Genomic DNA, 26,397 nt, shown 5'->3' with positions numbered 1-26,397 from the left:
GCAAAGTGATTCAGTTATATATAACTATATACTTCCCTTATAGTTTATTACAAGATATTGAATATAGTTCCCTGTGCTATATAGTAGGACCTTGTCATTTGTCTAGTTTATATATATTAGTTTATATCTGCTAATCCCAAACTCCTGATTTATCCCTCTCCCACCCTCTTTCCCCTTTGGTAACCATAAATTTGTTTTCTGTGTATCATTCTTGTGCATTAATTATTATTTGTCTTCATCAAAATCAGTAAAATTTAGCACATGTGAATGTTGACCTCTTTCTAGAAGAAAGACTAAAACTATTAAAAGACAGTTCTTAAATAAAGGTAAAACCACGACTCTCATACAAGAAGAAAAATAAACACATTAAAGATGTTATTTAACTTACTAATGAGAAAACTGGAGAGGTGTTCCAGCCAGTTCAAAAGAGAATCTGAAGAACAGTAACATTTATAGATCGGTAATATTGAAATTAATGTCCAAATGGTGGCAGATACTTTTCTGTGGGTGGAAGGAGGGTTGTCCCTGAACTGGGCAGAATGCATTCCTTATCTGTAGACAAGAATGACTTTGCATTGCTCTTGATCATCTTTGGCTTAGATAGATGAGCTGTAGAAGAGCATAGAAGTGATGCTGTAGACAATGCACAACTTTCCCTTTGGAGCTCAGATGCTTCCCAACATAAAGTACCTTATTTAGCTATTTCCTCTTTCCAAATTTCATAACTTTCTGTTGCATCCTTTCTGGAAGTTACAGAAGAGACTCCACATAGTAGACAGGTCATTCCCTTTTTATTTATTTACTTATTTATTTTTAATTTGGTTGAGGCTGGGTCTTAGTTGCGGCAGGTGGACTCCTTAGTTGCAGCACATGGGATCCTTAGTTGTGGCATGCGGGATCTTTAGTTGCAGCATGTGAACTCTTAGTTGCACCATGTGGGATCTAGTTCCCTGACCAGGGATTGGACCCAGGCCCTTTGTATTGGGAGTGTGGAGTCTTATCCACTGCTCCATCAGGGAAGTCCCAGACAGGTCATTCCTTAAACCGGAATTAGTCCGGGCTAGACTTGGCTTTGTTAAAAAAACTGAAAAGCATTTTTGTCCCATTAGGCAGCCTCAAGGGTTTTTAGCACATTTCTTTATCTATTCTGAACATCCAGGGACTAAATGGAAGTCAGTCTTATGAGTCTGGTGATTGAAGCCTAAAATTCACGATGAAAACCAGACCTGGTTAAGACTGTCTTTTCAGAGGCTGGGAGAGCCATCTTTAACCTCCCCACTTCAGTCATCCATTAGCCTGACTCTATTTTTAGGTCCCCTCAGCAGTAAGGTTGCCTTTTACTTTTTATGAGGTGTTTTTTGGGAAACAAGATTACAGACTCCTCTTTTTTAACGTTTAAGGATTCTCTAGTTAAGTTTGACACGATAATAATAATTTTCAAAAGCCTGGAACTTGAGCAGATAGAGATTTTTAGCTCCGTGCTGTTTTTTATTTTTTCAGTTTAAAAAATCTGATTGCTATCTCCTTTGATCTATTCCAGAAGGTCAAATAAGATGTTATTCAGCAAATAGTTACTGAGTGCCACTAGGTCCCGGGCACTGTCTAGAACACAAAACAAAAATCCCAGCTTCTCTGTGTGGCACTTTCACAGATATTTTTAGAATGCTCCAGGTGATGGTGTCACCGACCAGGTATTTCTGAGAGGATTATTCCTGCTTCCCTACCAAGTCCTTAAAGAATTCTAAATGGTGGCAGCCCTACTTGAGTTGTTTGTAGGCTTTGATATTCCTTAATTAGAAATTGTTAGATATTCTCACATTGCCTACAAAGAGATCCTGAATCCTGCTTGAAGGCAGTATTTGTTGGGGATGAATAAGTGGGAAAAGGCTGCCTCTGTTTTTTTCTCTTTCTTTGTCTTTGAGTAATCAAATTTGCATTTATGAGTATTCCTGTTACTCAAGTTAAAAGCAGTATGTTGTTACTGTTGAGGCTCCAATTCATTTATGACTGAAATTGTCAAGTTTAAGCTTGAAGTATTAAAAATTTGAATGAGTGCTAGCTCTGTGTGCGTGAATACAGGTGTCCCTGCTGGGTGCTGATACAATGGTGAATAGGGGAAGACTAGGGGCTACTGTGTTCATTTTGTGGTTCTTTGATTCATAATATGTATGCCTGCGGGCATATAAAAGCCTGAGAAACCAGTTGTGGGTCTTGCATTTGCAATGGAATGCAGTGGTATTTGTCTTTTTAAATTTATTTTATTTTATTAAAAAATTTTTTTTGGCTGAGTTGGGTCTTCGTTGCAGTGCGCGGGCTTCTTCTTGCAGTGGCTTCTCTTGTTGTGGAGCACGGGCTTCGGTAGTTGTGGCATGCAGGCTGAGTAGTTGTGGCTCACGGGCTCTAGAGTGCAGGTTCAGTAGTTGTGGTGCATGGGCATAGCTGCTCCACGGCATGTGGGATCTCCCTGGACCAGGGCTCAAGCCCGTGTCCCCTGCATTGGCAGGCAGATTCTTAACCACTGTGCCACCAGGGAAGCCTGGAATTTGTCTTTTTACACGAGTTAATTTTAAAGTTCATGGGAAAAATATTTTTACCCTCTATGAGCAAAAACTAGTGCTCTAAGCACCTTGTACCTTCAGGAAGTTAAGATATGCCAGTGGGTGTCCTTGGTTCTTTTAATGGTGGGGTGAATACTTGTGATAAACCAGCAAAGATGGAGACCTGGCATGGTTCTGGGTTCTTGGATCACAGACCTCCTTGTATCCTTCTCTGTGTACAGCAGTAGGCTATGAAATGTGCTGAGTGACAGCATGTTTATGTTCAGTTATCAGAGGTGGAATATCTCCTCTGTTCAAGTAGACATAAATTGTGACCATGGGCTGTCTTCATTTTTCTATGCGATGACTTACTTCCATTTCCATTGTAAGCACTTCAGGTTTCTTTGAATTGCCACCACCGACTGCTGGTATTTCTGTGTGTGTTCCTGTAGCATTTATATTTGCAAAATATTTTCCAGTCCCTTACAATTCATCACACTTCCCAGCCAACTCATCGAATTAGGTTCATGGTGCATTGCTTAGGGGAAGAAATAAGCCACATGATTAGCAGAGGCAAACTATTAATATAGGATGGATAAACAACAAGGTCCTACTGTATAGAACAGGGAACTATATTTACTATCCTGTAATAAACCATAGTGGAAAAGAATATGAAAAAGCATATATGTATAACTGAGTCACTTTGCTGTACAGCAGAAATTAACACAACATTGTAAATCAACTGTACTTCAATAAAATGGAAAGAATACAGGATAAATCCAAGGAGAAACACTCTAAGACACATATTAATCACATTATCAAAAATTAAATACACAGAAAAAATACTAAAAGCAGCAAGGGAAAAGCAACAAATAACATACAAGGCAATCTCCATAAGGTTAACAGCTGATCTTTCAGCAGAAACTCTTCAAGCTAGAAGGGAGTGGCAGGACATATTTAAAGTGATGAAAGGGAAAAACCTACAACGAAGATTACTCTGCTCAGCAAGGATCTCATTCAGATTCAATGGAGAAATTAAAACCTTTACAGACAAGCAGAAGCTAAGAGAATTCAGCACCACCAAACCAGCTTTACAACAAATGCTAAAGGAACTTCCCTAGGCAGGAAACACAAGAGAAGGAAAAGACCTACAATAACAAACCCAAAACAATTAACAAAATGGTAATAGGAACATACATATTGATAATTACCTTAAATGGAAATGGCTTAAATGTTGCAACCAAAAGACACGGACTGGCTGAATGGATACACAAACAAGACCTGTATATATGCTGTCTATAAGAGACCCACTTCAGACCTAGGGACACATACAGACTGAAAGGAAGGGGATTGGAAAAAGGTCTTCCATGCAAATGGAAATCAAAAGAAAGCTGGAGTAGCAATTCTCATATCAGACAAAATAGACTTTAAAATAAAGACTATTACAAGAGACAAAGAAGGACACTACATAATGATCAAGGGATCAATCCAAGAAGAAGATATAAGAATTGTAAATATTTATGCACCCAATATAGGAGCACCTCAATACATAAGGCAAATACTAACAGCCACAAAAGGGGAAATCAACAGTAACACAATCATAGTAGGGGACTTAAAAACTCCACTTTCACCAATGGACAGATCATCCAAACTGAAAATAAATAAGGAAACACAAGCTTTAAATGATACATTAAACAGCATGGACTTAATTGATATTTATAGGACATTCCATCCAAAAACAACAGAATCCACTTTCTTCTGAAGTGCTCATGGAACATTCTCCAAGATGGATCATATCTTGGGTCACAAATCAAGCCTTGGTAAATTTAAGAAAATTGAAATCATCAAGGGACTTCCCTGGTGGCACAGAGGTTAAGAATCTGCCTGCCAATGTAGTGGATACGGGTTCGAGCCCTGGTCTGGGAAGATCCCACATGCTACAGAGGAACTAAGCCCATGCGCCACAACTACTGAGCCTGTGCTCTATCTAGAGCCTATAAGCCACAACTACTGAGCCCGCTTGCCTAGAGCCCATGCTCCACAACAAGAGAAGCCCATATACCGCAACGAAGAGTAGCCCCTGCTCACTGCAACTAAATAAAGCCCGCATGCAGCAACAGAGAGCCAACACAGCCAAAAATAAATAATAAATAAATTTAAAAAATAAAAGAAATCATATCAAGTATCTTTTCCAACCACAATGCTATGAGACTAGATATCAGTTACAGGAAGAAAACTGTAAAAAATACAAACACATGGAGGCTAAACAATACTAAATAACCAAGAGATCACTGAAGAAATCAAAGAGGAAATAAAAAAATACCTAGAAACAAATGGCAATGAAAGCACAACAATGCAAAACCTATGGGATGCAGCAAAAGCAGTTCTAAGAGAGGAGTTTATAGCAATACAATCATACCTCAAGAAACAAGAAAAATCTCAACAACCTAAGCTTACACCTAAAGCAATTAGAGAAAGAAGAACAAAAAAACCCCAAAGTTAGCAGAAGGAAAGTAATCATAAATATCAGATCAGAAATAAATGAAAAAGAAATGAAGGACACAATAGCAAAGATCAATAAAACTAAAAGCTGGTTTGTTGAGAACATGAAATTGATAAACCATTAGCCAGACTCAGAGAAGAAGAAAAGGGAAAAGACTCAAATCAACAGAATTAGAAATGAAAAAGGAGAAGTAACAACTGACACTGAAGAAATACAAAGGATCATGAGAGATTACTACAAGCAACTATATGCCAATAAAATGGACAACCTGGAAGAAATGGACAAATTCTTAGAAAAGCACAACCTTCTGAGAGTGAACCAGGAAGAAATAGGAAATATAAACAGACCAATCACAAGCACTGAAATAGAAACTGTGATTAAAAATCTTCCAACAAACAAAAGTCCAGGATCAGATGGCTTCACAGGTAAATTCTCTCAACATTTAGAGGGGAGCTAACACCTATCCTTCTCAAACTCTTCCAAAATATAGCAGAGGGAGGAACACTCCCAAACTCATTCTACGAGGCCACCATCACCGTGATACCAAAATCAGACAGGGCTTCCCTGGTGGCGCAGTGGTTGAGGGTCCGCCTGCCAATGCAGAGGACACGGGTTTGTGCCTCAGTCTGGGAAGATCCCACATGCCGCGGAGCAGCTGGGCCCGTGAGCCATGGCTGCTGGGCCTGTGCGTCCGGAGCCTGTGCTCCGCAACGGGAGAGGCCACAACAGTGAGAGGCCTGCGTATGGCTAAAAAAAACCAGACAAAGATGTCACAAAAAAAGAAAACTACAGGCCAGTATCACTGATGAACATAGATGCAAAAATCCTCAACAAAATACTAGCAAACAGAATCCAACAGCACATTAAAGGATCATACACCATGATCAACTGGGGTTTATCCCAGGAATGCAAGGATTCTCCAATATACACAAATCAATCAATGTGATACACCATATTAACAAATTGAAGGATAAAAACCATATGATCCTCTCAGTAGATGCAGCAAAAGCTTTTGAAAAAACTCAACACCCATTTATGATAAAAACCCTTCAGAAAGTAGGCATAGAGGGAAGTTACCTCAACATAATAAAGGCCACATATGACAAACCCACAGCCAGTATCATTCCCAGTGGTGAAAAACTGAGAACATTTCCACTAAGATCAGGAACAAGACAAGGTTTCCCACTCGCACCACTATTATTCAACGTAGTTTCAGAAGTTTTAGCCGCAGCAATCAGAGAAGAAAAAGAAATCAAAGGAATCCAAATTGGAAAAGAAGAAATAAAACTGTCACTGTTCGCAGATGACATGATACTATGCATAGAGAATCCTAAAGATGCTACCAGAAGACTACTAGAGCTAATCAATGAATTTGGTAAAGTAGCAGGATACAAAATTAAGGCACAGAAACATTTTGCATTCCTATACACTAATGATGAAAAATCTGAAACAGAAATTACGGAAACACTCCCATTTACCACTGCAACAAAAACAATAAAATAGCTAGGAATAAACCTACCTAAGGAGACAAAAGACCTGTATGCAGAAAACTATAAGACACTGATGAAAGAAATTAAAAATGATACAAACAGATGGAGAGATATACAATGTTCTTGGGTTGGAAGAATCAGCATTGTGAAAATGACTATACTACCCAAAGCAATCTGCAGATTCAACGCAATCCCTATCAAACTACCACTGGCATTTTTCACAGAACTAGAACAAAAAATTTCACAATTTGTATGGAAACACCAGAGACCCTGAATAGCCCAAGCAATGTTGAGAAAGAAAAACGGAGCTGGAGGAATCAGGCTCCCTGACTTCAGACTATACTACAAAGCTACAGTCATCAAGACAGTATGGTACAGGCACAAAAATAGAAATATAGATCAATGGAACAGGATAGAAAGCCCAGAAATAAACCCACGCACATATGGTCACCTTATCTTTGATAAAGGAGGCAAGAGTATACAATGGAGAAAAGACAGCCTCTTCAATAAGTGGTGCTGGGAAAACTGGACAGCTACATGTAAAAGAATGAGCTCCCTAACACCATACACAAAAATAAAATCAGAATGTATTAAAGACTTAAGTGTAAGGCAGACACTATCAAACTCTTAGGGGAAAACACAGGCAGAACACTCTATGACATAAATCACAGCAAGATCCTTTTTGACCCACCTCCTAGAGAAATGGAAATAAAAACAAAAATAAACAAATGGGACCCAATGAAACGTCAAAGCTTTTGCACAGCAAAGGAAACCATAAACAAGACCAAAATACAACCCTCAGAATGGGAGAAAATATTTGCAAATGAAGCAAGTGACAAAGGATTAATCTCCAAAATTTACAAGCAGCTCATGCAGCACATTATCAAAAAAACAAACAGCCCAATCTGAAAATGGGCAGAAGAACTCAATAGACATTTCTCCAAAGAAGATATACAGATCGCCAACAAACACATGAAAGGATGCTCTGCATCACTAATCATTAGAGAGATGCAAATCAAAACTACAGTGAGGTATCACCTCACACTGGTCAGAATGGCCATCAACAAAAAATCTACAAACAATAAATGCTGGAGAGGGTGTGGAGGAAAGGGAACCCTCTGCACTGTTGGTGGGAATGTAAATTGATACAGCCTCTATGGAGAACAGTATGGAGGTTCCTTAAAAAACTAAAAATAGAACTACCATATGACCCAGCAATCCCACTACTGGGTATATATCTTGAGTAACCTGTAATTCAAAAAGAGTCATGTACCCCAATGTTCATTGCAGTTCTATTTACAATAGCCAGGACATGGAAGCAACCTAAGTGTCCATCGACAGATGAATGGATAGAGAAGATGTGGCACATACATAGTATGGAACATTACTCAGCCATAAAAAGAAACGAAATTGAGTTATTTGTAGTGAAGTGGATGGACCTAGAGTCATACAGAGTGAAGTAAGTCAGAAAGAGAAAAACAAATACCATATGCTAACACATATATATATAGAATCAAAAAAAATAGGTTATATAGAACCTAGGGGCAGGACAGGAATAAAGACACAGACGTAGAGAATGGACTTGAGGACACAGGGAGGGTGAGGTTAAGCTGGGACAAAGTGAGAGAGTGGCATGGACATATATACACTACCAAATGTAAAATAGATAACTAGTGGGAAGCAGCCGCATAGCACAGGGAGATCAGCTCTGTGCTTTGTGACCACCTAGAGGGGTGGGATAGGGAAGGTGGGAGGGAGACAGAAGAAGGAGGAGATATGGGGATATATGTATACGTATAGCTGATTCACTTTGTTATACGGCAGAAACTAACACAACATTGTAAAGCAATTATACTGCAATAAAGATGTTAAAAAAAATTAAAAAGAAAATGAAAAGAAAAGAAAAGGAAAATAATAAGCCACAGGAGAGATGAGCTGACTTACCCACACCAGATGCTGAGCTGGTCACAGAGCCAGGCTTTGGATTTTAGGGTTGCTGTTTTTTAGGGGCTGCTAAACTGAGCTGTTGCATGCCATGTTATGCAGCAGGATCTTGGAGACTAAGCAGAGATTTGTGGGTGGAGAAGAAAGGGCTGCCCACCGTGTCGTTAGCTGCCTGGTTATGCCAGTTATGAGAACAGGAGGGCCCCAAATGGGCTTCCGAGATATCTGGTAATTGATTGTAGCACATGCAGCATCCTTAGAAGGAACACTCTTCTGCTTACGTATTTCTTGCTTTGATTCAATTTTTTAAATGTCTGTAGTTGAGAAGTGTACTTGGGTGCTTGGTAACCTTGAAGGTTTGGAATGTTTTCAACATCAGATGATTATTCAGCGTTCACTGTGCTGAACAGTCGGTGACAACTGTTGAGTGACTGCTGGGTCCAGAGAACTATCCTAATGTTAGTATAAACTCCAGCAGAAACACCATTTTATTTTTTGGCAATTTACATTAAAAAATTTTTGGGGTGTTTTTTTTTGTTTTGTTTTGTTTTGGCGGTATGCCGGTCTCTCATTGTTGTGGCCTCTCCCGTTGCAGAGCACAGGCTCCGGACGCACAGGCTCAGCGGCCATGGCTCACGGGCCCAGCCGCTCCACGGCATGTGGGATCCCCCCCCGGACTGGGGCACGAACCCGCATCCCCTGCATCGGCAGGCGGACTCTCAACCACTGCGCCACCAGGGAAGCCCCTGGTGTTTTTTTTTTTTTAATTGAAGTATAGTTGATTTACAGTGTTGTGCTAATTACTGCTGAACAGCAAAGTGATTCAGTTGTACATACATATTCTTTTCCATTATGGTTTCTCATAGGATGTTGTATATAATTCCCTGTGCTCTACAATAGGACCTTGTTGTTTATCCATTCTATGTATAATAGCTTAAGTCTGCTAATCCCAACCTCCCGCTCCATCCCTCCTCCAACCCCCTCTCCCTTGGCAACCACCAGTCTGTTCTCTATGTCTGTGATCCTGAGAAACACCTTTTATTTAAAGATGGTTGAGTGTCTGAATCTTTCAGTTTAAGGGCATTCTGCTGATTTTTCTGATGTGATGCTGGAGTGGCCCATTTTTCTGGGCGTTGTGGCATTGTCCAGGCTCACCCAGTGCTATTCCCCCTGTGATTTGTGGGTCAGGGTCTTTCTGGCTGAGGGGTGGTGAAGCTTTGCAGTGAACCAGCACATCTGCTTCTGCCAGCCACATGGTTTGCAGGAATTTCTGCCCTCTCAAAGGAGCGGCTTCCTGCCCTTCAGGAGGGCAGTGTGTCCTTTCTTAAATGCTGGAGCTGCTCCCCTTCTCCCTTACAAAATGTGTGCATCTTTCTAGACACCTGCACCCCTGCCTTACTTTTTGAATATTTAAAAAGAACAAGGAAAGCGATTAGGAGGGATCCTGGCAAATTGAGAGTTTGTGAAGTAGAAAAGAAGACACTGTTATAGTGATTATTGTAAATAGAAAAACAAATGGAGCATTTTTAGAAAATCAGCTTAACAGAGCTGTGGTTTTCAACAGTTTTTCATGGGAGGCTGTTCAGAACCACTGTGATTATAGGTCGTGTGGCCCAGCTGGCCTTTGTATTTCTTCTCCTCCTGGTAACCTTTTGAAGTGTTTCATTAAGTTGATCATGACAATTTTTTGGTAGCTGGGAAGGTGTCAGGACGTGAAGGACAAATAATTGCATGGTGTCAGAGTCAGAAATAGAATCCGAGTTTGAGCCACGACTGTGGGCGGAACTGGGCTCCACCTGCCCTCCCTGCTCCCTCTCAGGGACTACTGCCCCTGCTCACCTGGGGCTCAGTTGTCCCATCCATAGGATGCAGGCCAGGAATCGCCATGCTAGCCACTTGATGTCTTTACTCTCTGAGAACAGTAAGTGATAAGCAAACTCAAAATTGTAGAACACTCTGATGGTGCCCCAAACCTGTTTAGACCTGATAGACAATGCTGTTTTTCTTTTTTTTTTGATGTATAGTTGATTTACAGTGTTGTGTTAATTTCTGCTGTATAGCAAAGTGATTCAGCTATACACACACACATATATAGTTCTCTGTGCTAGACAGTAGGACCTTATTGTTAACCATTCTATATATAAAAGTTTGCATCTGTTAACCCCAGACTCCCAGTGACAATGCTGTTTTATAATTAGTGGATTAAAAAGCTGAAAATTGTTTGGGCTTGCCTATCCTGAGCTTCATGCTGCAGGCTCTGCCCGAACGTCCCAGCCCTCAGTAAACCCTGTTCTATTTTGTTCAGAAACGCCCAGTGGCTGTAGTGAGTCTCCATGTTAGGAAATGTGACCTCTAATTAGTATTTTATGTAGTTATTATGAAAATAAAAGCTGGTTAACAGAGTATAAAAGAAATTGATAGCTGTTGTGTTGCCAGATTTTTGTTTGGAGAAAATGGAATAGTAAATTGAACAGGGATAGTCTTATAGGAGCCAGCCCAACCCTAGAGCCTTATTGCTAGAAGAATTAATAATTAACTGATGGTATGAGATGGACTCAAACTCAGAGAACCGTGTCAGATTCAGGATTGATCTTTTTGGTTCTTATTTGTGTCTCCAGGTGATAATCTTTTCCAGGTAGAGATGCAAACTTGTGTTATTTAAACAATATATATAATCACAGATATTACTCATTTTGATTAAAAGACCTTGTTTTCCCTTCTCTCTTTGGAATAGTCTACAATGTAGGTTGTTGTGTCTGTAGAATTAACTGACTTAATTAACTTATATAGAAACCAAATACGAATGCATAACGGTCAGTAACTCAAGCTTATCTCAATATTTCAGTGAGGACATAAGTGCTTTTTCTTTTCTTCTCCTCTGCACGGCATGTGGGATCTCAGTTCCCTGACCAGGGATCAAACCCGCGTCACCTGCAGTGGAAGCGCAGAGTCCTAACCATTGGACCACCAGGGAAGTCTCTTTTTTTTTAATAAGTGCTTTTTTGCCATTAAGCACATTGTATTGATTGTCATGGCATATAATTTAACTTTCAGAAAGACAGTGGTCTTAGGATTCCTATGGACTTGGGGCTTTGCTAGTATGTTCTTCAAGGAAGAAGGTATGGCCTCTGAATGGGGGTAGCAATTCTTGCTAACAGATGTTCCTGGAAAACTCCTCCAACTGACATTTTTCTTTCTTTTTTTTTAATTTTTATTTTATATTGGAATATAGTTGATTTACAATGTTGTGTTTCAGGTGTACAGCAAAGTGATTCAGTTATACGTATACATGTATCCATTCTTTTTTCAGATTCTTTCTCACATAGGTTATTACAGAATATTGAGTAGAGTTCCCTGTGCTCTACAGTAGGTCCTTGTAGATCATCTGTTTTATATATAGTAGTGTATCTATGTTAATCCCAAACTCCTAATTTGCCCCTCCCCCCAACCTTTCCTCTTTGGTAACCAGAAGTCTGTTCTCTATGTCTGTGAGTCTGTTTCTGTTTTGTAGATAAGTTCATTTGTATCATATTTTAGATTCCAGATATAAGTGATATGATATTTGTCTTTTTCTTTCTGACTTACTTCACTTAGTATGATAATCTCTAGGTCCACCCATGTTGCTACAGATGGCATTATTTCATTCTCTTTTATGGCTGAGTAATATTCCATTGTATATATGTACCACATCTTCTTTATCCTTTATTCTGTTGATGGACATTTAGGCTGCTTCCGTGTGTTGGTTATTCCAACTGACATTTTTCTCAACCACCATGTTTCAGGGGTTGAAGAGCATTTTCTGGATCTCTTAGATTATGTTCAGGAAGATAACGGGGCAGTGACCGCTGATTGTTTGAGTATCCTTCAGACTTATCCCAGGAAAACAGAATACTATAAGTCACAGGCACATGGCCTTAACCCCCAGGCCCTCTTCCTCTGCTCCCTGTGTTTGGAGTTTCAGTACCATGACCAGAGAGGGTCCTGTATGAGCAGGGAGACCAGTCTGCACCCACAGGACTGTCCATCCTGGCCAGTGACTCATGGGTTATGATTCTGTATGTTTCAGGCAGAAATGCTAATATTTGCTCCCATTGCCTAAGGAATATACAAAGTGAGACAGTGACTCCCATGCCTTTCCGTCTTTTCCTCTGTGACTTGAACACTTGTTCCCTTAGCTTTTTTTTTTAATATATACATATATATTTATTTATTTTTATTGAAGTATAATTGATTTACAATGTTGTGTTAATTTCAGGTGTACAGCAGAGTGATTCAGTGATACATATATATCTATTTTTCAGATTCTTTTCCCTTAGAGGTTATTACAAAATATTGAGTATAGTTCCCTGTGCTATATAATAGGTCCTTGTCGGTTACCTATTTTATATATAGTAGTGTGTATTTGTTAACCCCAAACTCCTAATTTATCCCTCCCCCCACCGTTGCCCCTTTGGTAACCGTAAGTTTGTTTTCTATGTCTGTTAGTCTACTTCTGTTTTGTATATAAATTCATTTGTATCACTTTTTATTTTTAGATTTTACATGTAAGCAATATCACGATATTTGTCTTTCTCTGTCCGGCTTACTTCACTTAGTATGATCATCTCTAGGTCCATCATTCCCTTTATCGTGCGCGTCTTTGAAGGGTGAGAAGGACTGGAAGCATCAGCCTTTCCTGTCTGTGGGTAGGCGGTTCATGCTTTCCCATCCTGGTTCTCTTTGTGTGGCTCTGAGAGGTTTTTTTCTTTTGTTTGTTTTTTTGCGGTACGTGGGCCTCTCACTGTTGTGGCCTCTCCTGTTGCGGAGCACAGGCTCCGGACGTGCAGGCTCAGCGGCCATGGCTCATGGGCCCAGCCGCTCCGTGGCATGTGGGATCTTCCCAGACCCGGGCACGAACCCGCATCCCCTGCATTGGCAGGCGGACTCTCAACCACTGCGCCACCAGGGAAGCCCCTGAGAGTTTTTTTTATGTGCTTGTTTTCAAGATGCAAAAAGTGTATGTATTTATCACTAGGTGAACAGGGGCAGGGAAGAAGCTCTTCTCTAGGAGAGAGGTAGAGGAAGATTTGAGTTGGAAGCAAGGGAGGAGGTTGGAGGACCTCAGATGTGATGAGGCAGCTTCTGAGGTGAGCTTTGGGCTGGGGAGACGTTGGCCTCTTTCCTTGAGGGTCTCTGTCTGGTTTGTAACACCATGTCTTTATTTTTTTTTTTTGCGGTACGCGGGCCTCTCACTGTTGTGGCCTCTCCCATTGCGGAGCACAGGCTCTGGACGTGCAGGCTCAGTGGCCATGGCTCATAGGCCCAGCTGCTCCACGGCATGTGGGATCTTCCCGGACCAGGGCATGAACCCGCGTCCCCTGCATCGTCAGGCGGACTCTCAACCTCTGCGCCACCAGGGAAGCCCAACACCATATCTTTTAAGAAAGGACACCTGCCTTCCTAATCTGGTTTGAACCAAGGAGACTCCCTCCAAAACCACGTGGACCTACATTGGTTCCATTTGATTTCTCCCAGATTTAGTTCACAGGGAACTTAAAGATGCATGTTGCCATCAAAGAGCAAGAAAATCCACAAAGAATTTTTTTTTTTAATTAATTAATTTTATTTTTGTCTGCACTGGGTCTTCTTTGCTGTGCACGGGCTTTCTCTAGTTGTGGCGAGCGGGGCCTACTTTTTGTTGTGGTGCGAGGGCTTCTCATTGCAGTGGCTTCTCTTGTTGTGGAGCATGGGCTCTAGGCACGTGGGCTTCAGTAGTTGTGGCACACGGGCTCTAGAGCACAGGCTCAGTAGTTGTGGAGCACGGGCTTAGTTGGTCCGCGGCATGTGGGATCTTCCCGAACCAGGGCTTGAACCCCTGTCCCCTGCATTGGCAGGCAGATTCCCAACCACTGCGCCACCAGGGAAGTCCCCACAAAGAAGTCTTTTAGGTACAATATGTGGGATTTTGTTGCTGCTGTGATGGCTTTTGTTTTTATCTCCTCCACGATTAGCGGGATTTTCACAGAAGCGGAGGACAATGGGGAAGGCATAGGAACAGTCTCTGTAGGCCATGGTAATGGAAACTGTAAATAGAATGAAAATTAAACAGTCTAATAAAGCTTAAAATTCCTTTTCAGAGTGCACTGGCCTCTTTGCAAGCTATTATCACAGAGCCTTGGGGTCCTTTTTCGCATTTGAGTTGGTCAGTCACCACCTTTATTGGCTCTTCGGAATACTCATTAAAGAAAGCGAAACTTCATTAGACTTAACTGACAAAATTGACCTGGTAGATTCAGTTCATTCTCTGGATTTGCACAACTAAATAATTACCTGTGGTAAGTTACCTTCATCACATGCATGCCTATAAAAAGGTGGTATCCAGGGGCTTCCCTGGTGGAGCTGTGGTTGAGAGTCTGCCTGCCGATGCGGGGGACACGGGTTCGTGCCCCGGTCTGGGAAGATCCCACATGCCACGGAGCGGCTGGGCCTGTGAGCCATGGCCACTGGGCCTGTGCATCTGGAGTCTGTGCTCTGCAACGGGAGAGACCACAACAGTGAGAGGCCCGTGTACGGCCAAAAAAAAAACGGTGGTATCCAGCAGATGTTCACAGTGTTCCATAGTGGGGGTCAGGAAACCTGCATTGATTTCATGAAAAGCTTTGGGGTTCTATCCAGAAGTGCTTCTGATACTTATATTATGAAGGGGCTTAAATAACATGGTAATAAGGTAATTTATACCGGCAATATTTGCCCCTTTTTTTTTTCTTTTTGCGGTACACGGGCCTCTCACCGTTGCGTCCCCTCCCGTCGTGGAGCACAGGCTCTGGACGCGCAGGCTTAGTGGCCATAGCTCACGGGCGCAGCCGCTCTGCGGCGTGCGGGATCCTCCCGGACCGGGGCACGAATCCGTGTCCCCTGCATCGGCAGGCGGGCTCCCAACCACTGCGGCACCAGGGAAGCCCTGCCCATTTTTAATTAGAGTATAGATAAAGATAATTCAATAAATATTTTATATCATTGTATTTTTTCTCTGTCAGTTCCATACCCCACTGTTCTCTTGTGCCTTCCCCAAAAGGTTATGTATATGGTTAGTCTTGGTATTGTGAAAAAAAAAGAAAAACAAACAGAAAACCTTTAAAGTAGTTTTGCTTGCTGAAAATGGGGCCTGGGAAGTTTTTCACTGTATGAACTTAGTTATCTGGAAGCAACCTAAATGTCCATCCAAGGAGCTAGTTAGAAAATAAAATGTGGTATAGTCCCGAGAGTGGAATACTATGCAGCCATAAAAAGGAATGCTCTTTGCTGATATTGAATGACCCTAGGTTATAGTTTTCTTAAAAAATGTAAAACAGCCAGGTGCAGAACAATGTGTATATTATGATTTGTGTTAAAGGGATAGAAAAAAGATGTGTGTGCCTTTGTGTTTATGTATGTATACAATATTGTTGAAGAGAAACACAAGACACTGAATCTCTTTGTTGTTCCCTCTGGGGAAGGGAACTCAGTGGCTGGAAGCAGGAGTGAGAGGGAGGCTTTCCACTTTACGCCTTTTTGTACCACTTGAATTTTGAACCCAGGTAATAATAGACTCTTGTTAATCTTAGCTTCAAAAAACAAAATTTGATTATGTATAGTAGCACTGTCCAATAGAACTCTCTGTGATGCTGGAAGTGTTCTGTACACATCTGCACCATCCAGTACAGATGTGCTTGTACACATGTGGCTTTTGAACACTCGAAAGATGGCTTGTACAGCTGGGAAACTAAAATTTTAATTTCCTTTCATTATAATTAATTACATTTAAATAACCAAGTATGGTTACTGGCTACCATATTGATTGGGTGCAGACCTAGAGTATATGACTTAGAGTATCTCTTCTGTTTAGACCTGACTAAAGTTTAGATGTGTTTTAGGAGAAATAACTATTAGTTTTGGCTCTCACAATAACATTTATTATTGGAAATCCGAGAAAATATCTATATTTTCTTTTTGTCCTAGAATTTAATACCATCACATATTTCTTTTTCTTAAATTTATTTTATTGAAGTACAGTTGATTTACAGTGTTGTGTTTATTTCTGCTGTACAGCAAAGTGATTCAGTTATACATCTATATTCATTCTTTTTCATGTTCTTTTCCATTATGGTATATCACAGAATATTGAATATAGTTCCCTGTGCTATACAGTAGGACCTTTTTTTTTTTTAACATCTTTATTGGAGTATAATCGCTTTACAGTGGTGTGTTAGTTTCTGCTGTATAACAAAGTGAATCAGCTATACGTATACATATATCCCCATATCCCCTCCCTTTTGCGTCTCCCTCCCACCCTCCCTATCCCACCCCTCTAGGTGGTCACAAAGCACTGAGCTGATCTCCCTGTGCTATGCGGCTGCTTCCCACTAGCTATTTTACATTTGGTAGTGTATATATGTCCATGCTACTCTCTCACTTCATCCTAGAGTAGGACCTTGCTCTTTATCCATTCTCTATATAATAGTTTGCATCTGCTAACCCCAAACTCCCAATCCATCCCTCCCCCAGCTCCCTTCCCCCTTGACAACCAGAAGTCTGTTATCTGTATCTGTGAGTCTCTTTCTGTTTTGTAGATCAGTTCATTTGTGTCCTATTTTAGATTCCGCATGTAAGTGATATCATATGGTATTTGTCTTTCTCTTTCTGACTTACTTCACTTAGTATGATCATCTCCAGGTCCATCCATGTTGCTGCAAATACCATCACATATTTCTTGAAATAAGTGCCCATCCGTCAGATTTGAAAATCCTTTTTATTACCCAGAAAAATCATTTTTATGGAAAACTGTGTCTTTTTGTAGTCTTGCTTGGACAGACTCTATTTTTGAGAGGTTCATCTTCTCATCTATAACACAAACCCTGTTTGTCTGTCTCGCTGCAGCGTAACGTGCGGGCGCTTTGTTCCGGAGCCCAGCAGCTGTTGTGTGACAAGGGCACAGTTTGCATTCTTAGCCAGCAGCTGCCAGAAGCATTTCTAATCTGGTTTTGGCAGGAAATAGTGCACAAGTGGAAACCAAGTTAAAAGAAGTTTGAAAAATAAACAGAATGACTTTGGATGCCACTTAGTACAGAGTTCATCTTTCTGCTTGATATTGCCCTAGTTATTTGTTAACATGACTAGCCTCTGAGCCCTTCCAGGGCAGGGCTGTATCTAATTGTCTTTGAAATCCGGGGTCTAGCCCAGGACCTGGAATATGCCAGTAGGAGTTCATTATTATTGCTACTACTACTATTATTATTATTAATGATTGACTATACTACAAATTTGTTTAATTGATTCAGTTACTAGCTTAAAACTGTTGTTCATCCAGGATAAACTAGTTGTAGATAATTAGTGGGTACAGGTCCCTCTTCTCTAACCCTTTCTACTGCACAATGCCGCCCACCCTCTGCTCTAAAGTATGACATTTTGAACATTCTTTAAGCATAATTTATTCATCCATTCTGCAAGCACGCTGATTTCTGTTGTATGCAGGGAATAAGCACATCCTAATTTCCTACAGAATAAGAGGTTTTCAGAAGGCAAAGGCATAGGTGTAAACATGGTATCTTTTTAAAAAAATTTTATTAGTTTTTTAATTGAAGTACAGTTGATTTACAATGTGTTAGTTTCAGGTATACAGCACAGTGATTCAGTTATATATATATATATTATATATATATTCTTTTCCCTTATAGGTTATTATAAAATATTGAGTGTAGTTCCCTGTGCTATACAGTAGGTCCTTGTTGGTTATCTATTTTATATATAGTAGTGTGTATATGTTAATCCCAAATGTGTTACCTTTCTAAACTGAAGGCAAAAATTCCTCAGGTGGTTAGACCCAAAAAATGATTTTTTTTGGTCTCTAAAGAGGAAAGTTTATTAAAATCTTACCTTCAGGGCTCAAATCATGCTTTCCATCCAATTCGGTCTGCTTTCTCTCAAAGGTCCAGGATGCCCCAGCCTCCTGTTCTCCCCACGATGTGTAAGATGTCAGGCATGGTCCATGTGGAGGGGCTCTGAGTGCTGACGGGGCTGTGCTCAGCACTGTTTGCTTCTCGTTGCAGACCTTCACTGCCTGGTGTAACTCCCACCTCAGAAAAGCTGGCACTCAGATTGAGAACATCGAGGAAGACTTCCGGAATGGCCTTAAGCTCATGCTGCTTTTGGAAGTCATCTCAGGTGAGTCTTAAACATTTTTCATACGTGTTATACCCAATCTTACATGTACTTCTATGTCTGAGCAGTAGATACGCATCTGTTTTTTTTGTTTTTGTTTTGTTTTTTAAAAAAAGCTCCCTTTGAACCTGGCTGGGGGAGATAGTATTATTGGCAAAGCAAACCTTTCCAAAGAGCGGTCTGCCTGGAGTTATTTTTCTGTTCTAAAAAAGGAGTGAATTCTGTTTAAAATTGACTTATTAAAATCATGTTTCTACCACCCACTTCAAAACAGAATAAGAGAAGAGAAAATGATATTTATATGACTGCCCACCAGGCTGCCCTCTCCACTAAGTCCAGCTAGTGTGTATTCCAGAAATTGTCTTTCATGCCGAAGGCCAGTGTACATGTTGGCTTAACTCTGAAAACGGGAGTTAAAGTCCCAGAGGGGTTATCCTTTGCCCTGAATTTCAGCTGGCTGGTTTAGACTGTGGACTGGAGAGTGGATCAGGCTTAATTAAAGAGGTGTGAGTGGGAAGGATGAGGGCAGGGTGGCCAGGTATCTTCGTAACTCCACATCTGAGATGAGCCCTGTGATTTGAACGAAGCTCCCTGACTTTCTCCCACAGCTGGTCAGCACCTCTGAATGCTGCAGGGGCACCAACCAGCTTCTTTCTTACTCATTCGTACTTTGGCTCAAAGATCAAACCGGACTCTCGCAGCAAATCTGAAAAGCATATGGCCTTAATAGCACAGCTCCCCTCTGGTCCATTTGACCTTGAAAGTACTGTGATTTACAGAAACCGAGAACACATAAGGAACAGTCAAATAATGATTCCCATTTAAGGAGGGCACGGACTCTGAATTTTGGCATCTTGATTCTGCATCAAGGGTCTCCTTTCTCTGTGTCTACATGATTCTTTCTTCATCCAACAGGGGAAAGGCTGCCCAAACCTGACCGAGGAAAAATGCGATTCCACAAAATCGCTAACGTCAACAAAGCCTTGGATTACATAGCCAGCAAAGGTGTGAAGCTGGTGTCCATCGGGGCGGAAGGTAAATGGGGTGTGATGCGAATGACCCTGACCGCGCACAGACCTCCCCGTGGGGCAGTGGGCCTGCAGCTGGATGCCTGCTTCCTTCCCCTCTTCCTTCCCCCCATCTCCTGTGTCAGCCTCTCTTGACAGGCTCCCCACAGGCACCATGAACGGGAGACAAGGCTCTAGGATCATTTGTACAGAATAGAGTCAAGGGAGTTCCCTGGTGGTCCAGCGGTTAAGACTCTGAGCTTCCACTGCAGGGGCCGCAGGTTCGATCCCTGGTTGGGGAAATAAGATCACACTTGCTGCATGGTGTGGCCAAAAAAAAGGAGTCAAATATGATGCTGTCTTTTTCAAACTGATCATCCAAATGAGAAAGAACTTGTACATCCCAGTGACTCTTAATAAGAACTAGTAGGGAGGATCTCCATTCTCTGTGGGAGATTGGGAGTCCGGGTGAGTCTGGCAGGAGCTGAGACTGCCCTGCCTCTCATTCTTTACAACTGAGCCCGAGAACCTGCTGACTGGGGAGCTCGGGAAGAGGGATCAGGGTAAAGATGACCCAGTGTTCTCTCTGTTTGATTATTTAGAACCTTGGCTCATCCAGTCTGTAAACCTTGGAAACCCCTGGGTTGTTTTCAGTGACTTTGCATATGCAAGCTTTGTGTTCATTATTAGCTCATAACTCATTTAAACTGTAGACGTTTGGTTATGAATACCACATTTATAACTAGACATGCTGCGACACTTACACAAACAGAAACTGGTCTTTGCATATGTATATCTTCCAGTAGCTCTGAAGTCAAAACTTTATAGGAGACTCATAACTTATAGGAAAACTTTATGTGCTGATTATGTTATCTTTACCCTCACTTGTTGCTGTTTCTTCTTACCTAAAGAAATTGTTGATGGCAACGTGAAGATGACGCTGGGTATGATCTGGACCATCATCCTGCGCTTTGCTATTCAGGATATTTCCGTTGAAGGTAAAGGACAGGGTTAAAAACCTGATTGTATTAAGATACTTAGCGTAATTTGTAAATTGAGCTGATGAAGTTGAGTTTGGATAGGCTTTTGTAAAATTGAACAATCACTGACAGGATTGAATGAAAGATACGCGACTTGGGTTTTCACAAATTTTCTATTTGTATGAAAAAAAGACCCCAGCAATGCTGTTTCATTCATGGGGTTGGAATCATTTTGGAAACGATGAGTACATGTTCAGAACAGAAGTCGCTTTTTAAAATGAGCATTTTTTGAGCTTCTTTATTACTTATTATACTAGTAGGTTCACGACTATAACAGTTCTTTAGACTTAGATCTTGAAACAACGCTTTCCTTCAAGTGCTGAAAGATAATCGATTGAAATCTGAGTTTGTTCATTTGTTCTTTCTTTTTTTCTCTCTCTCCCCTCCCTCTCTCCTTCCCCCCTCTTTTTTTAAACAAAATATCTATTGTCGTTGTGTCTTTTGGCCCAATAACTGTTCCATCGTTGTAACATAACCCTCATCCTCAGCACTGCCACTGGAGATGCAGATCTTTAGTCTTTTACGCCCACTGCACTCCAAAATATTTTGATGAATTCAGCACTGTCAAAAGTGTCAAATTGACATTCTTAAAATTAGAACTTGGCCTATTTAGCACTCAAATCACAAAAGGTATAGCTGCAGAACATACTAAGACTTCCCTGGTGGCACAGTGGTTAAAACTCTGCGCTCCCAATGCAGGGGGCCTGGTTTCGTTCCCTGGTCAGGGAACTAGATCCTACATGCATGCTGCAACTAAGAGTTCGCATGCCACAACTAAGACCCAGCACAGCCAAATAAATAAATAAATATGAAAAAAAGAACGTACTTAAGGGTGGTCTGACTTATCCAACCAGGCAGTCTCCTCTAACTTTGTCACCTAGAAGGCAACCACGCACCCAAATGGTCAGGCCTGGGAGTGTGGTTCATAATTCTGTCCAGGAATTTACTTATGCCCTCTAAAAATCAAACTAAGATATAATGATATTAAAACCTGAAGAATTCAGGCTCAGAAATAACAGCCAGCTCGAATTCATGAAGAGTCTGAATTGGAAAACTTTCCTACAATGTACTCTTATTAAAGTACGTTTCTTTCATGCTAGTGAAAATAATAATCTGCTTTTTAAAAGTTCCTGCTTTATTAACGAAGAATAGTTTGTAATCATTCTGTCAGTTTTGTATACTTCGGCACTTAAATATTACAGAGGTGAGCTTGACCTCAGGTTTTCTTCTGATTGGTTACAGATTTCAAATTGTGATAATACTAATTGAAAACTTAATTCTATTTCAAATGTAACTGTGAATGGTGTGATCCATTAGAGGTTCCCCAATTTATTATTTATGTGCTCAAGATAAGATAATCAAAGCATAGTATTTCATAAAACATCATGATAGAAAGATATACTAATCTGCTTTTCAAAAGACTGAGAAATAAACATTCAAAAGTGTAATATCACTGACAAGGTGCTTAAATCTCTTCAAGCAGAAGTCTTCCAGTGTCCCACACAGCAGATGAAGTTAGTTTGCTAACTTATATTTTTATTTGTTTTACTTCCGTGGGGTCATTTCTTAACAACCTCACTTAATTTCTGTAAATCTACAGAAAAATTTTCTAATTTATTTTGATGATGTATATTATGTAGGAAAATGACATTGTTATTAAACTGAATTCTTTGAGGAGCCAGTCTCCGTCAACAGAATGATGGACCTCTTCGAAGAAGGGAAATGAGAGATTGACATACCTGTTGGTGAGGGCAGTGCAGAGATGCCCAAGTAGATGGGGCTTCTTGGTGCATCCTATGGTTTTTCATGATGGAATAACCAATGACATTACCTATTTATGACATGCTTTTTATATATATATCCACCATCAGGGTTTATATATCCACCATCAGGGTTCTGTGTGTGGACTTCTCAGGTTTAACCTACACCTGCGGGGGCAGGGCGGAGGTACCACAGTCATGTACTATTTGGCACAGGCTTGTAACCTTTTGCTGAATGCCTCAGAATGGACTTGGGGTGGGAGAGAGTCAGCTTTGTTAGAGTAGCCAATTCAATAAGGAAAAAACTTTGTTCAACATTCATAGCATAAGAGTGTTCAGACATATTCAGAAAGAAATTAAGTGAAACTCAATGACTTATAAATCTAAGCTTAAGTGGCAGTTGTAAGCTTGTATTGATCTACTTTACCTCTGTTTACTTTTCTAATCTAAGTGCCATTTAAACTTTATAAAAAAGTTTGGATTATTTCCTCCTGTTATACTTCTTCTTACTAATTCCGTTCGCCAGGACCCCAAAGGCAGGCAGTTGTGTGTATAGCAGAACAGCTGGGTATGGAGTTCCATATTTCGATATCTATACCAGTTAATATTTTAATAAAGTCTTAGAACTTTCAGTCGTTTTCCTTAACAGGAATTTGGTAGATAAGAGACATGATCAGGAATCATTCAGATTATTCTTAGAGCATGTGGAAGTTTGCGAGGGGCAGGGTGGGTATTTCATATGGGTTATGGGTCAAAGAAAAATCTGAACTAGAAATGGAAAATTTAGATAAATAATTACAGAATTCTTACTTTGATTTGAAAAAATCAACTTAAGCTCTTACTGAAATGGAAGGCCAGGTCCCAATGTTGGTTAGGAGTCCACATGTTCATAGGAGCTTTCTAAATTGTTAAGATTGTTAAGATGTAAATACAAGCAGAATCCCAGTTATGTAAGTGGCTTTGAGGAGCTGTTTGGATGTATAAAACTTTGGGTCAAGCAAGTGCCAAGATGTGCCAAGATGGTGTTAGAAGTTGTCTTAGTCTGTTCAGGCTGCCATACAAAATACCATAGACTGAGTAGCTTAAACAACAGAAATTAATTTACTCACAGTTCTGGAGCCTGGAAGATCAAGATCAGGGTGCCAGCATAGTTAGTCTCTGGTGAGGGCTCTCTTCTTGGCTTGTAGATGGCTGCCTTTTCTCTGTGTCCTCACACGGCAGAGAAAGAAAGGGAAGGGAGAAGGAGAGTGGAGGGAAAAGAGAGAGAGGGAGAGGGAGAGAGAGAGAGATTGAGCAAGCACTCTGCTGTCTCTTCTTATAAGGGCACTAATTCCATCATGAGGGCCCCACCCTCACAACCTCATCTAACCCTAATTACCTCCCAAAGGCTCCATATCTAAATATCATCACATTGGGGGTTAGGGCTTCCGTCTATGAATTTTCGGGGGACACAGACATTCCATCCATAGCAGAAATGCAAGAGATTTGTTGGGGGAAATGCCTGTGGAGGATAAGGGTGGGGAGAAGCAGGAGATGGCAGAGCCCCTTCAGGCATAGCGCCTGGCTGACACCCGTGCTGGGGAAGGAAGAGCTTGAGAAAGAAGAATCTGATTCTGCAAAGTGGTCCTCAAGCAGGGTCAGTGGGCCAATGGGGAGTTCTTCAGCCTCAGTTGCTCTCAGAGGAGTCCCATGTGTGGCAGGAATGGCCCAGCTCTGGTGCCCCTCCCTTACTCAGTCTGTGGCTGGAGTAGCCCTGAAGAAGTGTGGCCTCTGGGGAATGCAGGGGAGGATTCAGAGTGTGGCAGCTGGGACATCAGTTCTGTCCTGTGTTCCCTGCAGCAGGACATCTGAGCAGCACGTCTTCATGGCTGCCACAGGGGTGGTTGCTTTCTTAACTTGGTCAGAACCCAAGTGGCCAAACTTGGAATTTGCCAATAAAAGCCTTCAAGTATTTTAAAATCACTGGGTAAGGGAATACATTTCAGACACAGTGGCCTCTGTGAATTCCAGTTACCTAAGAATATAAATTATAATTGAGATAAATGACAGGATAGTTAGGTCATAAATTATGCACATTAAAACAAATTTTCATCCGAAAGGTACGTTAGCAATAACCCTGAAGTCCAGTTTTGTATTCATCATGTCATAACTTGCTGTAGCTCCTGCACTGTCCTTTTCAAGTCCCTTCAAGTGGCCTCAGAAGTCAGTCCCTGGGAGCAGGGTTCCAGCTCCATCCTCTTGCAGAGACTGGAGAAGAGAGCTTGCCTTTGGCGTTGGCCCCCTGGGAGGTCTCTTTAGCAAGTGACTAGAAGTTGGGTGAGTGAGCAGTGAGGGTGAGTGTTTCCCTGTGGACACTTTTTCTTGGCTGTCATTACAGAAACCTCTGCCAAAGAAGGTCTGCTGCTTTGGTGTCAAAGGAAGACCGCTCCTTATAGAAATGTGAACATTCAGAACTTCCACACCAGGTGCGCAACCAGGGCCCTGGGGTCCTGGTATTCTCTTTGGAATCCGGGTTGGCAGGGAGAACAATGTTTATTTACTCCTGTGTCTCCTCCTGTCTGACACGCGTTTTCTGTATGTAGTAGAGCTCAGGCTCTAGAATGATTGATGTTTAGGGTCTCTCGGGAAAACGTTGGATTAAGGTTTGGGAGGCTGGCACTGTTTATAAGTGAGTGTCATGCAGGGATGCGGCAGGGATGGATTCTCAGTGACAAGGAGACACCGTAGCAGGGTCTGCGTATCCTACATACGAGCTCTACCCCGTCCCTCCTCTCTGTCGTGCCCCAAAGATGCTTCATCAGTGAGCTTTGTAGGCTGGGATTGGAGAGAAGTAGGCAAATCATGTTTGAAAAACCGTAGGGAACTGGATGAAGGAAATCCAGATATAACCTCAGAGCATGATATTGTCCCTTGCTGCAGTCTTTTTCTCGCGCAGATCTTTTGTCAGGTGTTTATATTTTCTCCCTCTATGTGGTGGGTTACCCGTGAATATAAATGGGTCCCTGGCCCCCATAGATCAGAGAAAGGAAATGAAGGATATGGGGCTTCCCTGGTGGCGCAGTGGTTGAGAGTCCGCCTGCTGATGCAGGGGACACGGATTCGTGCCCCGGTCCGGGAAGATCCCACATGCCGCGGAGCGGCTGGGCCCGTGAGCCATGGCCGCTGAGCCTGCGCGTCCGGAGCCTGTGCTCCTCAACGGGAGGGGCCCCAACAGCGAGAGGCGGGCGTAGTGGCCACAAAAAAAAAAAAAAAAAAAGAAATGAAGGATATGGACGAGCTACCAGGACAGACTGGGGAGGTTATCTAGGTAGATAAGTATTATTAGGCCCTGAGCCACGCCCTGAGTGCACACAGGTGAGGAGGAGGCTTCCTGTTCGTACATCACATGCCATCGGGGTGTGGGACCTGCTGGGTGAATGTCTCAGGGCCCAGCCTGGCCTCCCACTCACCTTCCTGCTTTTCTTCTTCTGGACCAAGATGGGCCCAAGCCCTTCGACAGTGTGGCCCCAGGGGCCTCCTTCTTCCCCGACCCTTCGAGGCACAGGCTCCTGGCCTTCAGTGAACCCGCCGCTCATCACTTGGGAGCTCGTAGCCTGGGGGTGTCTGGGAACAGTGAGCGCTGGTGTCTCTGGGCAGACAGACTGGAAATCCAAACCCTCCCTGCTAAGTCCCTCAGCGGCTTACACGTCTTTGCCTTTAAAAGAAGAAATCCAAAACAAAAAGGAACCTTATGAAGAAAGATAGAGGAGAACCGGGGGGTACTGAGTATACTAAGGAGTGTGCTCTTGGAGGAAAGTGTGTCCTGGGCATTTCTGGGTGGATGTCCTTGTGTCTGTCTGTTGGGCAGACTCTGGGGGTCAGGTCTAGAATGGAGACTTGGAGAAGAGAGGAGAAAGCCGGGCCTGCTGGGCACTGAGGGAGGTGGGGGACAGTAGGGGGC

The 26,397-nt window shown here is 41.8% G+C and overlaps 1 protein-coding gene across 3 annotated transcripts in view; it reads left to right on the top strand.

The window, feature by feature from the left end:
* ACTN2 (actinin alpha 2) overlaps positions 1–26,397 on the top strand; it is a 79,281-nt gene that overhangs the window by 16,508 nt on the left and 36,376 nt on the right. Inside the window, exons 2-5 of one of the 3 annotated variants that reach the window (XM_024761492.1) lie at positions 18,539–18,653; positions 19,566–19,685; positions 20,569–20,655; positions 24,835–24,922. In XM_024761492.1, the coding sequence (XP_024617260.1) occupies positions 18,539–18,653; positions 19,566–19,685; positions 20,569–20,655; positions 24,835–24,922 (410 nt within the window). Of the gene's footprint in view, positions 1–18,538; positions 18,654–19,565; positions 19,686–20,568; positions 20,656–24,834; positions 24,923–26,397 lie in introns of those variants that run through there. The other 2 variants (XM_024761494.1, XM_024761493.1) reach the window with 2 other exon arrangements.

This window comes from Neophocaena asiaeorientalis, unplaced genomic scaffold, assembly GCF_003031525.2.
Source record: "Neophocaena asiaeorientalis asiaeorientalis breed wild unplaced genomic scaffold, Neophocaena_asiaeorientalis_V1.1 scaffold166, whole genome shotgun sequence".
NCBI lineage: Eukaryota > Metazoa > Chordata > Mammalia > Artiodactyla > Phocoenidae > Neophocaena > Neophocaena asiaeorientalis.
This window is presented reverse-complemented; position numbering and strand designations above follow the sequence as displayed.